Here is a 15,672-nt window from a genome sequence, read left to right on the forward strand (position 1 = left end):
TTCTCCAGCTCTGGTACATGGGTTGCACATATACTGACATGGAATACACAACTGCATCTATTTGAAGAAGAACCTCTGTTTCCCATTGTGAGCTTCTATAGTGAGTCCACTTTAGTTCAGACCACTGGGGACATTTTAACTTCTTAGGGAGCAATGCAACCCAGTAAGCATTTACAGTGAGGCAAAACAGCCTTTCAAAGCAAAGTGTTATTTATTAGTTCACTGGAACAATGCATGAGAAAGTCCTTAGGTCAGCAAGGAAAAGCCAAGTTGAAGACTATTCATATTGGAAGCTCAATAGCTTCACCATGCCATAATTCCCTGAGTCCATCTTTATTCTCTCTGTCCCTCTCTCTCTGTGTGTCCCTGCCAGAGATCCTTTCTCTCCCTCTGTTCCCTAAGTGTTTTCAGAAGCACACTTAAAACACAGTCTGGGCACCCCTCATTCCTTTTTCTCCAAACTCAGCCATGCTGTGTCCAGCCTGCCCAGTCATTTCAGTTTTAATGCCCCAATCGTTGGCTCTTCCGTTGTCTGTCTTGGGCCCTTCATTCATATGGGTTGGTTCCAGCCAGCTCTTGTGAATGCATCTGGCCTCAACCCAGACAGCACATGTGCTCCAAACACCTAGCCCTTATCTACCTTGCCCAGGAAGAAAATCAGCTCCCTCCCACCTGGGCCACCGTAAGGATCTGGCACACTACAAAGTGGATTTGTATACAGTCATATATACAGCTGATAAAAATATTACCAGACAGTCCCACATTTGTGACACCTCCACTGGAAAAGGCATGAAAGCCTCAGGTAGCACCTGCTCTCCCTGAAACCAGCACTAGGCCTTCACCCACATAATGGTATCAGCTTCCCAACAACCCTCCATATGCATCTTAGCATAACACTGCTCCCCTACAGACACTTTGAAGAAGCCCAATTAAATTCACACAGAAAAATGTCTTATCTTAGGGTAAGACTATACAGCAGATGGGAGAGGGTCTCACAGCTTGGGTATTGTGGCACAAGCAGCAGCATAGGCTAGCCACCCAAGTGCAAGCCCGCCTAGCCCCCTAGGTCTATACTCAGTAGATAGCCAAAGCTGCTGCCCATGGCATAACATCCACATTGCAATGTTTAGTGCACTAACCCAAGCAGTCTTACTGCATGTCTGTCTATCCTGACTGTCTATCTAGACATACCCAAGTTGTTCAAGTTAATTTTCTATTATTAACATGATCATTAAACACAAGGAAATCACGAGTAACAGCACCATTAACATTCAGACCAACCCTCAGTTGACATTCATACCACCAAAACATCATAACACTCAAATCTACTCACAGATTGCTTATCACTGCAACAAACTGCCTTTCCATTCCAGCATTCAACCACCATACATGTGTTCTCACACTCATGTGAGACCACTTTAACTCTGAAGGCTAGGTAGTAACAACAGAATATACGCTTTTGAAATAAGAGCTTCTCAGTAAAATATATCTTTCCAAAGATGAGGTTAGGGTTGTACATGTGTATGTGATTTTTGTCCTGGTATTTCTTGTTCTCAGACACACAGGCATTGAAGTGAAAGGAAGCTATACTTGTGTAATTGAGGTAAAAATTCGACCTTGATTTTGTACTTTGCTCTATAGTATTCTGAGTCGTTTCTGTGAGGGCAGCTTCATAAGTATGCTGCTGTTTCCTTTGTTACTGGATTTGAGGTGTTTGAACTTCTTTCTATAGAAGGAGAAATTCAACACTTTCCACCACCTTTTTGTGTAAATGAGGGAATTTGTTTGACTGCCCCTGACTTTCTAGATGCCAAATTATACACATATAGTGTATTAATTTGAATTGCTCGAAGATATTTCATTTGCTTTGTGTTAAGAAAGTGCATTACATTCCTTATGAGCTCTCCCATTCTGACTCATTCCATTCTCTAATCAATTTCTACACATAACCTAGCAGTAGAGTTCACCTTTGTTGGGGTTGTGGTTTTTGTTTCTTTTCTGCTATATTTTTATAAACATTTTTATGGGTCATATTACTATATATCTGTGATATACATGCAGTTCTTCATGAATTTAGCAACAGGAACATTTTTGTTGCTAAATTCTCTAATAAATATGGACAGACAGCAATGTGATCCAGGTTACGCCTTGGGGCTGCAACTGGGATGGATCAGGGCTGAACTGACACTAAGGCCATGTCTATACAACAGCTTATGTCATCATAACTTATGTCTCTCAGAGTGTGAATAAACTACTCTCTGAGTGACATAAGTTACACCGGCATAAGCACTCATGCACACAATGCTATGTCAGCAGGAGAGCTTCTTCCGCCACCTTACCTTCTGCTATTCGCTATTTAAATTGTACGCAGAGCCTGCAGGAGCCCTGGGGTAGCAGCGGCGGGGCTCAGGCAGTGATATAAAGGGCCTGGGGCTCGGCCGCCACTACTGCCCCAGGCCCTTTAACTTGCTGCCGAAGCATCGCCACCACTACCCCAGGGCTCCTGCAGCAGGCGGAGCTTTAAAGGGCCCAGGGCTTCAATGCAGTAGCAACAGCTGGGAGCCCTGGGCCCTTTAAATCACTGCCCAAGTGCCTGGCTGTTGCTACTACTCCAGGGCTCTGGCAGTGCAGCTCAGGTGGTGATTGAAAGGGCTCGGGACTCCCACTGCCACTACCCTCTGGGGCCCTTTAAATTGCCACCTAAATCCTGCTGCTGGAGCCCTGAGGTAGCAGCGGTGGGGCTCCGGCAGTGATTTAAAGGGCCAGGGGCTCCCGGCTGCTACTACTGCACTGGAGCCCCGGACCCTTTAAAGCTCCGCCAGAGGCTGGGGAGCCCTCTGATGGTGACTTAAAGTGTCTGGGACTCCCAGCCTCTGCTACCACAGCCCCAGCCCTGGGCCCTTTAAATCCTGACTTAAAGTGCCTGGGGATTTAAAGGCTCCACCTCTTCCAGTAGAGGCCACGCCTCTTCTGGTTGAGGCCCGACCCCCTCCTAAGAACTCCAGAGTACCAGTAAGTCCTTTAAGTTACTTTCACCCCTGAACATGCCCTAAGTCTTTAGGGGTACAGACACTGCTTGATGAAACCCAGGCTATAAACTCGATTCTACTTGACCTAGGAATCACATCCTTAGTTCCAAGTGTAGACATAGCAACGGAGCTACTTCATTAGTTCAGCAAGCACATTTCCTGAAATAATATTTACTTACAGCAGATTTTTATTTTTTTGAACTATGCCAGGTAAGGATGTTTTTACAGAAGAACTTGACCATGAATAAGTAGAGGGATTAATGTGAATACATACAGTAGAAATCCTTGTCTCTAGTGAATTGAAGCAGTAACTTTACAAAGTGTTACTTAGAAAAAACTTTGTCTTTTTCAAATGTTTTGCTCTTCAGCTGTCACCAGTGCTAGGACTCAAAGAGGCAAATTACAATGACCACTACCATTACAAAAGACACATTTTCTTTGTTGGCCAAGGCAGAATATTTTTTTTTTAATAATGCATGGTGAAAATCCTTCCAAATCAAAATCCAACTGTGAAATTGTGGATACAAAGTTTGCTGTTGTCTTGAATAGTGCATGTTATATGCTACTATTTGTTTGATATCCTTTTGGGGGAAAGTTGCTCCAGCTTTGTTATTTGATCAAATATGTCTGGATGATATGCAGATATTTCATAACCTAGATAAAGGTTCAAAAGTTTGCTATTTGCAGATGTTTTCGTGAAGTGTGGTACACCTGAGCTGTATATAGAGCTGGGCAAATGTTTTTGGACGAACAGTTTGTTTGCATTAAAAATGTAGTTTTGGTTGACCCAGAATGATCCCTGAATTTGACACAAATTGGTCAAATAGTTTTGGCCCAAAAACTGGAGGGGCAGAGAAGGTGGTTAGGGACTTATCTGGGATGTGGTAGATCAGGCTTCAATTTCTCCCTGATGTGGAGTCACAGTTTTTAAAAAATCAGCTATTCACCCACCTCCAGTTGTATACAGCAGGTTGGAGGATAATGAGATTGTTCAGTGTCTCCAGTTTAAATCCAGTTTCTGTTGGAGACTGTTGATCTTTGAACTCTTGTTAGGACAGGGGCCAACTTACTATAATTATTTATTACTTGTGCTGCAGCAGCGCCTCAGGGCCCCAGTCATGGATCAGGGTCACAAACACACAGAAAAGTAGACTAACTCTGCTCCAAAAAGCTTATACTCTAAGTAAAAGATGAAAGACAAGTAAGTGCAAAGAAACAAGTTTTGTGTTTTTTAGCTTTATTATTTAAATGTCTAATTCCTTTTTAAAAATATACCTGTTTTTATCATGAACATATCTCTGTGTCCTGAAATATCAATTTTTTTATCTGAAATATTTTGGATTAGATGATGTGTTTCAACAACATGCAGCATTGCCAACCCCAAGCAAGCAGTCAAAAGCATGAGGCAAGCTGTAAAAAAATGTGAAGTTTAAAAAAAAATGGGCAGGGGAGAGAGTTCTTTTTCTTTGTCTACTGGCTTTTGAGCATTCATGTTATACTTGTGCCATGTTTTCAAGCCTTTTTTACTCCATCTACCATGAAAGGAACTCAAAATGTTTTAGAGATATTAAAGAAATAAGCTTGACAATGCTTCTGAGAAGTAGAAACACTGAGCTAATGAGAGCTGCTGGGTGCTTGGCACTGGTGAAAATCAAGTCCATTATTCAGGTGCCTAAATATGGATATAAAAACATAGGCTCTTATTTTAAAAAAATCTTGGCTATTGCTATCATTTTACAGAGAGGGAGTGACAGAGGCACAGAGATGTTAAGTGACTTGCCAAAGGTCACATCGGAAGCTCATGGCACAGCCAGGAACATAAGCTAGATCTGATTCCCATAAAACCAAAGTCCCCCTGTATAAAGACCTGTTACAAGAGGCAGACCTTTATTACTAGAGAGCAGTACATTTCATTCCAGCTGAGCCCAAATAACCTGGAAGTTGTTCTTTAATGTGACTAAGAGCAAGCTAAGAAATAATATATAATTTAATTTAATTTTTTTCAAATATTTTCCTGGAGTAGATGGAGAATACCAGCACAGAATTGAGCCCTTAGTACCACAGGGTATAAACAGCTCTACGTGAAAACATAACAATAGTTAGTGTCTACTATTACAGAACAGCACTAATAAAATACAGTAAGACTGTTTGTCAAGGAAACACATTTCCACACAAAGTATTGCTAGCAGAAGATTGGGTCAATTTTTTCTTGAGTTTGATATTAACACTTTTACAGTATCTGCATAAGCTAGCCACAGGTTCCTTTCCTTTGGCAGTTATGCAATTTCACACTTAGCAAACAAAATGCCCAAAGTTTGTGTCACAAATTTCAGCTGCAGCTGCTTTGCCATGATGATCAAAATAACAAATTAAAATGCATAATGAGACAGCTTACCCAAATTGCACTGGTATCTGCTCTGCTTCCTCCAGCTGTTGTGACTGACTTACACAACTGAAATTTAGAAGAGAAAATATGGGACTTTCTCAGCTTTCTCCTTCTCATGGCCTGTACATTCATGGGGGGAGGAGGAAGGGGAAAAGGACAGAAAGGGAAATGGTCTGGTGGGGCCAGAAAAAAGATCAAGAAGGACAAAAAAGAAATACAAATGATGCTTCTGTGTGTGCGCAAACAAACTGGGGTGGTAGAGGAGAATAACCCCAATAATCAAGAATAAAACTGGAGGAGGATATTGTTGCTGGTCATAATGGACTTCAGAGGGAACAAATTGTACTCCAAGGTTAGGATTGTCAACTTTCTACTCCCAAAAAACTGAACTCCCTTGCTCTGCCCCATACCCTGCTCCTCCTCCAAGGCCCCACCCTTTCTCCAAAGCCACACCCCCACTCACTCCATTCCTCCCCTCCCTCTGTCACTCACTCTCCCCACCCTCACTCACTCACTCTTTTTCACCAGGCTGGCTCTGGGGCTGTGGTGCCAGAGGGGGTGAGGGCTCTGGCTGGGTGTGCAGGCTTTGGGGTGAGGCCAGAAATGAGGGGTTCAGGGTGGGGTTCAGGGTGGGGTTCTGGGCTGGGTAGGGGTTTGAGGTGCAGGGGGGTGAGGGCTCTAGCTGGAGGTGCAGCCTCTGTGGTGGGGCTAGGAATGAGGGGCTTGGGGTGCAGGAGGGTGCTCCAAAGTAGGAATGAGGGGTTTGGACTGAGGGAGGGGGATCAAGGCTGGGGCAGGGGGTTGGGGTGCAAGGAAAGGGCTCCCGCTGGTGGTGAGGGGTTTGGAGGGTAGGAGGGTGCTCTGGGCTGGGACCGAGAGGTTCGGAGGGCAGGAGGGGGATCAGGACTGGTGCAGGGAGGAGGGAATCAGGGATATAGGTTCTGGGTGGCACTTACCTCCAGCAGCTCCCAGATGCAGTGGCATGTTCCTTCTCCGGCTCCTATGCGGAAGCATGGCCAGGCATCTCTGCGTGCTGCTCCGTACATAGGCATTGCCACTGCAGCTCCCATTGGCCGCGGTCCCAGCCAATGGGATCTGTAGAGCCGGCGCTTGGGGTGGGGGCAGCGTATGGAGCCCCGGTTTCCCCTACAGGTAGGAGCTGGAGGGAGGACATGCCACTGCTTCCAGGAGCCACGTGGAGCCACAGCAGGCAGGAAGCCTGCCTCAGACCCGCTGCTCTGCCAAACAGATGCTTAATGGCCTGGTCAGGGGTACTGACCAGAGCTGCCAGGGTCCCTTTTTGACTGGGCGTTCCAGTTGAAAATCAGACACCTGGCAACCCTATCCAAGGTTAGCAAGAAGTCTGCGGGGATTTATAGGACACCACAGAAAAGTCACCACACCAAATCAGTCTTTCTGGTGAACTAGCAATCTTCCTTGTGTGTCTATGAACTGTATCACTTCTGGAACACACAGTTATCCAGCATAGGTGTGTCAACCAAACTCTCTGCCATTTCAGTAGCCTCTACTCTGCCTTTCACTGAACTCAGTGGGAACTTTGAAACAAATACCTTAAAAGTGTATTCATCTAGAACTTTTGTGAATGATCCCACAGACAGTAGGTCAAATAGCTGCTCTTATCAAATGCTTATAAGTCCTGTATATTTAATTGAGATGATCAGAAAATGGAAACCTATTCTGTGCTAATTTACATACACATGATGCACTTCTGGTTATGTAATGTCCATCTCTTTCTGTTATGAATAGACTCAATATTTTTTGTATAATGTTGTAGCAAATAAGAAAAATGATCAAAGAATGAGAGATGGGAAAAACACCGATTTAGTTCATCCCCCTGCCAGTGCATGATTGTTCCTTACAATGTATTTTCTAATGCTGTGCCTTGATGAATGGTGTCTTCTATTGTGGTTTTTGTGCTATCATCATTCACTTCCTTTATTGAGGAAGACAAAGGTGCTCACATTTTATTGGCATTTAATTTGTATCCTGCAAATGCTTGGAATAAATTTCCTCCTCTTCCCGAGTTTCTGCCGCAAAGGCTGCAGTGCAGGTGAATTGGTGCAAAGTTTACTTTATTTGGTTTAGTGCGTTCTTCATTTACCCTTTTCTCTTGCCTATGTTAAGCCCCATTTTCAAATTCTGCCACTGATTTCAGTGGGGCTAGGATTTCACCCCTTTGTTTTATTTGACTCCAATTCAACAAGATACTTATGCACATCACTTTAAGCAGTCAAGTACTACCCCCAAGCTTTAAGTTACCCTCATATTTAAGTACCTTGTTGAACTGGGGCCCAAATGTGCACCTGACTCCTCAGTAAGCCCCAGCCTGCAGTGCAGCAATTAATCATCTCTACTAATATTCCCCATTTCTGACAGTTGTATTCATAATAGTGTATTTGAAATCAGAAGTATGTTAATAATGCTGTATTGCTCTATATCTTCCTGGGTACTGAAATAAAACTCATTTTGGAGGTTCTTATTGTTTATACGCAACTTTGGTATGTTTGCTCAATGCCCTCAGAGTCTTCAGCTGATTCACTAGGCTGTGACCAATAATCTATCCACTTGTATGACCCCATTAGTGTCCTATCTGAGCACCTCAAAGTCTTTAATGTATTTATCCTAACAACACTTTGTTGAGGTAGGGAAGTGTTATTTGCCCCTATTTTACAGATGAGGAACTGAGGCACAAAGCTCCAGATTTTAAGAGGGTTTTAATTGATTTCAGTGGGAATTAGGCCCCAAAATATCTTTACAAATTTTTCTCAAACACACAAAGGTCCAGATCCATGAAGGGACATAGGAGTTGCAACACTGAGCACCACAGAACAAAACTTTTAGGTACCTAGAAAATCACAGGAACACCATTGAGATCCACAAAGCCTGAGTTAGGTGCTGAGGCTCCCTAAACAATGAATGTTATAGGTGCTGTAGTATGCAATCCACAAAAGCCAGTGCACTAGGTGGGAGAGCTGCCTAAGCTAGCCACTGGCAGATGCTAATGGTGGGGGATGCCTCCCTTCTCATGAAAATAGGCATCTAGGTCTACATTGCAAGGAGTCACCTAGTTCTGTTAATGATGCAAGAACTGAAGGAAAATAAGCATGTAGGGCCTGAAACAGAACAGCTGCAATAGGGCAACTTTTAGCCTAGTGGATAGGGTGCTCATACAGCATGTGGGAGTCCCCTGTTTCAGGTGCAGGTGAAGAGATTTCATAGAATATCAGGTTTGGAAGGGACCTTGGGAGATCATCTAGTCCACCCCCCTGCTCAAAGCAGGACTGATCTCCAGACAGATTTTTACTCCAGTTCCCTAAACAGCCCCCTCAAGGATTGAACTCACAACCCTGGGTTTAGCAGGCCAACACTCAAACCACTGAACATAAAAATGAGTATGCTGGGTCAGACCAATGGTCCATCTAGTGCACTATCCTGTCTTCTGACAGTGGCCAGAACCAGATGATTCAGATGGATATATGTAATTATCAATTGATTCAGCTCCTGTTACCCAGTGCCAGCGTCTGACAGTCAGAGATTTAGGGACACCTGGAGCATGGGGTTATGCCCCTGACCATCTTGGCTAATAGCCATTGATAGACCTATCCCCCATGAACTTATCTAATTCTTTTATGAACCCAGTTATACTTTTGGCCTTCACAACATCCTGTGACAATGAGTTCCACAGGTTGACCGTCATTGTGGGAAGAAGTATTTCCTTATGTTTGTTTTAAACCTACTACCTATAATTTCATGGGGTGATCTTTGAATCTTTTGCTATATGAAGGGGGAAATAACACTTCCTTATTCACTTTCTCCTCACCACTCATGATATTATAGACCTCTATCATATCATACCTCCGTCATCTCTTTTCTAAAGTGAACAGCCCCAGTCTTTTTTAATCTCTCTTCATATGAAAGAGGTTCCTTACCTCCAAATCATTCTGGATCATGCCCTAAGTGACTTGCCTTAAGTCACACTGGGAGTCTGTGGCACAGGAGAGACATGAACCTGGGTCTCCCAAGTTGGAAGCTAGTGTCCTCACCAGTGGACATTCCTTCCTCTCAAACATCAAATAACCTTTTAGTGTTCAAATCCTACTTATTGTGGAGATTATTAAATGAGTATTTGATACTGTAGTCCGGATGTGCTGACAAATATCAGCCTGCTTGCCTTCAGCCTGATGTGACGGGGCTGTGTGTTAGTGAAGTTTGCTCACATAGATAGAGCAGGCCAAAACTCAGGATTTACATTTTGTGAGAAATGTTCAGTATTTTGAAGTTTGGTTTCATTGCAACTCAGAACAAAACCAAGTTTTCAGAAGTTTCTCATGAGCTAGAACGTAAAAAAAAAAAAGTTGTTTCTGAAACAAATCAACTCATGGTGTTTCTGAAACCAGATTTTTTTCCTGGGGAGCAAATGGTGGGGCTGCCGCAGAGTTGTGGACCCTCAGCACCCAGGTAGTCTGCCCAGCAGCAGGGTTCTGCCAAGACCTTGCCTTTAGGGCTTGGCTGCATTCAAAGCGGCAGCGCTTTGAAGTGCGAGTGTGGTTGCGGCTCCAGCGCTGGGAGAGAGCTCTCTCAGCGCTGCAGGTACTCCACCTCCTCATGAGGATTAGTTTGCAGCACTGGGAGCCGCACTCCCAGGGCTGAGGCACTGTTTACACTGGCGCTTTACAGCGCTGTAACTTGCTGCACTCAGGGGGGTGATTTTTTCACACCCCTGAGCGAGAAAGTTGCAGTGCTGTAAAGCGCCAGTATAGTCAAGGTCTCAGTGGAAGTTTGTCATACTGAACTTGTTTTTGCAAGAAATTTCAGGCTCAATGAGCTGGCATTTTCCAATGAAACAGTTTTGATTTTTCTGATCAACTCTATACTCTGGTCAGATTGCAGGATCAGGGACTTAATCAATTATTTAAATAAGAAATACAAATAAATAAAATAAATAACAGCTTGAAGATGGAAGTCATTTAGAGTTGCATGTTGTACCTTCTCCAAAGTACTGAAAGTGCCTTTGGCACTGCATGATACTATATGAATTTTATATACATCTCTCTACTGTAGTTATCAGTGATGATAGCACTCAACGGATGTCCTGAAATACAGACAGCTGGGTTCGGGTTGTTTTATTTATTTAAATCAGGCTTATGTTCAATTTTTAAATTGTCACTTTGCAAGCACAATCCCCATCTTTCAATCGTAGCAGGTTGCTTTGCCAAAAATAGTCTCCAGAGCTTGATGATCTGTGACAAGAGAAAGGGTAACAACAACCAAAAAGAAATATTCATCTAAAGCCCATCTTCCCATGCTACTCAGTGCTCAGGCTTCCTTTTCAAGATGTTATTTATTTATTTTGGATGCCTTGCCAGAGCTCAAAATTTAAGAGCAAGCCTTGAGAAAAATCTCAAAATGCATCCGTACAGTATTTCAATTCATCTCATTTTTCAATAACTATTTTCCCACTAAAGGACTTTCCCACACACAAATAGCGTCAGCTAGCCCTATCACATAACACTTTCCTCCCATCCCTCCAAATTATCTACTAATCTGTTGAGAATATTTTCCCTTAAACTTCTGATACTTACTTTTTCATTAGAATGACATTGGGCTATTATGATTTCTAAACCCACTGGGTTTACATCTTAGTCTCAAGCTGGCAGAGTTTGCCTGAAAAGAGCACCCTGTTAGCAAGTGTTGATCCTGCTGGAAAATGTTAAGCGGATATTGCTGATTCACTGGTACAGTTGGTTCATCATCCCTCTGAGCTATAAGGAAACAGGAATATATGAGGACAGAAGAGATCTCAGGGACATAATAGGACCCCAAAATTCAGGCAAGCAGGGAAAGATATCTTAGGCTATGTCTAAATTACAAGTATTACTGTGGCACAACTGCCACAATGCAGCTTTCCCACTGTTGTGTAGACATTGCTGCAGTGAGAGAATTTTTGTTGTTGTTGTTGCTGCTGTAGTAAACCCAACCCTTTGAGAGAGAACTCCATCATAGAAGTGGTGCCAAAAGTGGGGCTTAGGTCAGCTTAAATACATCTCTCAGAGGTGTGATTTTTTCACTCCCCAGGGACGTAGCTTGGACACCCTAAGTTTTAGGTGTAGACCAGACATTAGGCTGGGATAAAGTAACTATAGAAATAGCTAAAGCCTGAGGAGAAGGCTTAAGCTGGAGTTTTATGAGGTATAATTCTAGGGGTGCCTTTTGTTTAGCAAACCAGACCTATGACAGATAGCTTTATTTTGGCTACGAGAAGATGCAGGGATTTTAAGAGTGAAGGGGGGGTGTCACCTGTTTCAATATTCTGTTAATTCATTTGCAATTCAAGATCAACAGTTGATACGATAGCAATAGAAACCCATTGAGAGCACCAGATAACCTCTTACAATAGTCTAATCATTCACATTCTATATTCTGGTTTCATTACTGGAGAGCTTAAACTTGAAAAAAGAGTTAAGGGGCACATTTAGGAGTCAAGCTAAGAAGTTGATTTTTGCATGCCCTTCCCCCATCTTCCAATACACCTGATTTTTCATAGCTGTTACCGTCTTTGACTTAGGTTAAATGCTTTCGAAAAATGTATATTTAAAAAAATACACTATAGATTCCTTGTGGCAGTGACACTTAGCCTTTTTATAAATTCAGGTTACTAACATCTAAATATTCAAATATATATCTTAGAGCTTTGCCCTATTCAGTTGTTTGCCAAAACCTAATACGTCATCACTATAAATAAACATATTTGCACAGATTAAAATATTTGCCAAATTATATTTTTTTTAGTCTCCTGAAATGTTTCAAGACTTCAAAGAATGAAGTCATTTTATAATACCTAAGCACTATTTGAGCTGGAAAACATGTCAAATACCAAGGCCAAGCATCAAATTAAACAGTCTTTTTTATCCAAATCTTGCTTGGAAAGAATACTGGATCCATTTGAGCAAGGAAATAATATTCTAGTCCAGCCACTGTGTTGTGGCAGTACTATCCCGATGTTCTGAAATCCCAGTGGAATGTCATGCTGTACCTGAAACATCAAGTGGCACATCAGGTGAGTTGTGTCCACCATACCAGACCTGGTGCTGGAGGCAGCAGTGAAGCAATGCAGGACTGGATTTTCAGAATTGTTTAGCTCTCAGAAACTCCCATTGTTTTCCTCTGCTCCCAGTCATTCAAACATTGACAATGATTCTTTTGAAAGCTAAAGTTAATAGCAGCGGGTCAAATTCTGCCCCCAGATACACGTGCCATTCTCAGTGAAGTTAATAGGAATTACACATGCATATTGGAGAGCAAGTTTTGCCCAGTATCTGAACTGCAGATCAAAGTTACAGCTTACAGCCTGCTAGCATTCTGAGACCACTGTCTATCATGTTGCCCAATATTGTTTTATTGTTTCTTGGTGCTCTTCCATCTGGCTTAGTGTATTCATCTGCTGTCTCTTGTCTTGTACTTAGATGGAAGCTCTCTGAGATAGGGACCATCCTTTTATTCTGTATTTATATAGCACCTTGTGCAGTGGAGTCTTGGTCCATGACTAGGGCTCCTAGGCACTGGCATAATACAAATAATAAATAATAAAAGTAATTATTACTCCTATAGTCATTCTCTTACTTGAGTAAAATGCAAATTCCATGTAATTAAAGGTAAAGAAAGTGTGTATAGACTTTGGGCGTGGCCCTCTGTGGGACGTGTCTAGACTAAGAAAATAGGTTGTATTTTAGAATGAGTTAGCTAGCACACATTAACAAACATGTTTTTTAACATCATTCAGCAACGTTGGCAGGCAAAGACAGTGATACTTAAAAATGTTAGCGCATTGTGGGGAAATGATTCACTTTGCCCACCTCCTGGCATATTTGCTATATACCCATACATTGGCCTTTATGAAGGAAATTACCTCTATGTCTAGAGACTTTCCATGGATTTCAATAGACTTTAAAACAGGCTTTCAGATTATTGCATCAATTTTAAAAATAATTTTTATTTCTTTGCTAAGTATTTTTTCCGATTTTGAGATTTACTTGTCTCTTGCTCTCTTTCTCTGCCAAACAGCTCTGAGATTTCTATAACTTCTGGCACATTCTAGCCATTCAGTTAGGGTCAGCTTTTTTCTGGTGAGTGAGGCAAAAATACAAACAACATGTATTTTGTTTCAATTCCCGGTATCAGAAAAACAACGAGTGTGGCGGCATCTTAAAGACTAGAAGATTTATTTGGGTATAAGCTTTCATGGGTAAAAACCCTCACTTCTTCAGATACCTCTTACTCATGAAAGCTTATGCCCAAATAAACCTGTTAGTCGTTAAAGTGCCACCGCACTCCTTGTTGTTTTTTGTGGATAGACTAACACGGCTACCCCCGATACTCTGTATCAGAAAAGTTACCCGGGTAAGCTAATTTTATCATTTTAGTTGCAATTTCATTCGTTAACTGCTCAAATTTATGTTGATCTGTCCCAAATTTGTGACATTCTTTTTGTGTATTTATTTTTGCACTAAAATAAGTATCTCAACACAATTTACAGAATGCAAAGTCTTTGGACAGGTGGACCTACAAAATGCCAACGCAATGCTATTTTTGCTTAGCTGTTATTACATTTAGTACAACCAGCACATTTTCATATCTTATGAGATTGGGGATTGGTCCTGCTTTGAGCAGGGGGTTGGACTAGATGACCACCTGAGGTCCCTGCCAACCCTGATAGTTTATGATTTTATGAGGTATTTTCTGCCGTTGAAGTGTGTGGTAGATTACCGGCATCTAGGCAAACTAAAGGAAAAGAGGTATGGTTTTTCAGACCAACATAACTCTGTATAAAGTCTCAAAATGCTTTTCAACAGATTAAAACTGTTCAATAAAACAAAATTCCAAAAAGAGGATTTTTTGGTATGCTTTCTGTGCTTACTTAGTTTTACAGAAATTATCAAGTCCAATTTTACACAGACACTAATTTTCAGCAGAACACAGCTGCTACTTACTGCATTTTCTACATTCCTTCACTTGGTTGCTTCTAGCTTTGGACTTGTTAGACACATCAGAATTCTTTCAAAGATTTTTTTTTCCAGGCTTTGCAGCAAATTCAAAGTAGTTACTGCAAAACATCACTGTCAGGGTGCTTGGTTCAAACCTGAATCATTTTCGTGTGCTGGATACTTGCATTCTTATAAGTAAAACTGGCCCTTACTAATGAAGCTAACTTTGATCTTTGAACAAACTGTAGTCTTTTTTTTAACTTTGCGTTGCCTCCCTATATCTCTATACTTTCCATTGAACGACTGACTCAAACACACTGACTACAGTAGCTTCTGCTTCTTAAAGGTATATGCATCCAGAGCCTTAGGCTGCAACAGCAGCTGTATGTAAGCAACTTCAGTGGGAATTGCTCACACGCAGCATTTTCAGAATCCAGTCCAAAATACAGGCCCTGAATCACTGCCAGCTATAAACAACACAAGCACATTACTAGACATTTTATTACAGAACTGCCAGCATGAGTCTCTGTAATTGAAGCTCATAACTCTAAACGTGCATCTGAGACTTTGGAATGAAAATTATTTAGTTTTGAGAAAAAGAAAATGGACAAAATGTGTTGTCTCATACTGTACAATGTCCCCAGACTAAAAATTGGAGGAGCTTAAACTGTATGACATTCAGTTTAACTAGCTAGGCAGGTACATGATATACACAAAAGTAGTAAATAATACATAATAGTTTTACACAGTGCCTTTCATCCTTAAGGGCCTTGAAATACTTTATAAATATCTAACATCTACGTACTATAGACAAAGATCACTTATTCCACCATTGAAAATGCAGCAATATCTAGGGTGAACATCATCAACTGTTTAAAACCTGCACGATGTGACTTCAGTGAGTTTCCTTTCCCTGTTTAGCTGGGTAACAGATAGGTGTGGTTTGAGAGAGGTGAGGCAAGAAACGGAAGAAAGTTGTTTTCAGGGCCTGCGTCCAGCTCTAGAGTAACAGGTATTGCTTTGTGAGGGCCTACTGGATTAAAGGATTCTGGAATTTTAAGGTAGTGCAAACCCCCTTGGGAACTGCCAGCTGATGTGCCAAGACTACTTCTGTCCCTGCTTTCCCTGCTAGCTTGGGACTCCAGCACCCTGTCTTGCTGAACGAGACACACCCATCTGCTCCAACACAGACCCAGGGTCTGAACCAGGTGCCCCAAAGCTGCACACTTAACTGAAAGCAACTTGGGCATCTGAG

General features: G+C 42.0%; 1 protein-coding gene across 7 annotated transcripts in view; it reads right to left on the bottom strand.

Moving 5' to 3' along the window:
* STS (steroid sulfatase) overlaps positions 1-15,672 on the bottom strand; it is a 192,460-nt gene that overhangs the window by 11,012 nt on the left and 165,776 nt on the right. Inside the window, exon 13 of one of the 7 annotated variants that reach the window (XM_050963873.1) lies at positions 4,132-4,208. The exons of 5 other annotated variants lie outside the window; for them this stretch is intronic. In XM_050963873.1, coding sequence (XP_050819830.1) covers positions 4,159-4,208 — 50 coding nt within the window. In that variant the 3' untranslated portion in view covers positions 4,132-4,158. Of the gene's footprint in view, positions 1-4,131; positions 4,209-12,188; positions 12,996-15,672 lie in introns of those variants that run through there. One more of the 7 variants, XM_050963864.1, reaches the window with a different exon arrangement.

The sequence above is a fragment of the Gopherus flavomarginatus genome, chromosome 1 (genome assembly GCF_025201925.1).
Source record: "Gopherus flavomarginatus isolate rGopFla2 chromosome 1, rGopFla2.mat.asm, whole genome shotgun sequence".
NCBI classification, from domain to species: Eukaryota; Metazoa; Chordata; order Testudines; family Testudinidae; genus Gopherus; species Gopherus flavomarginatus.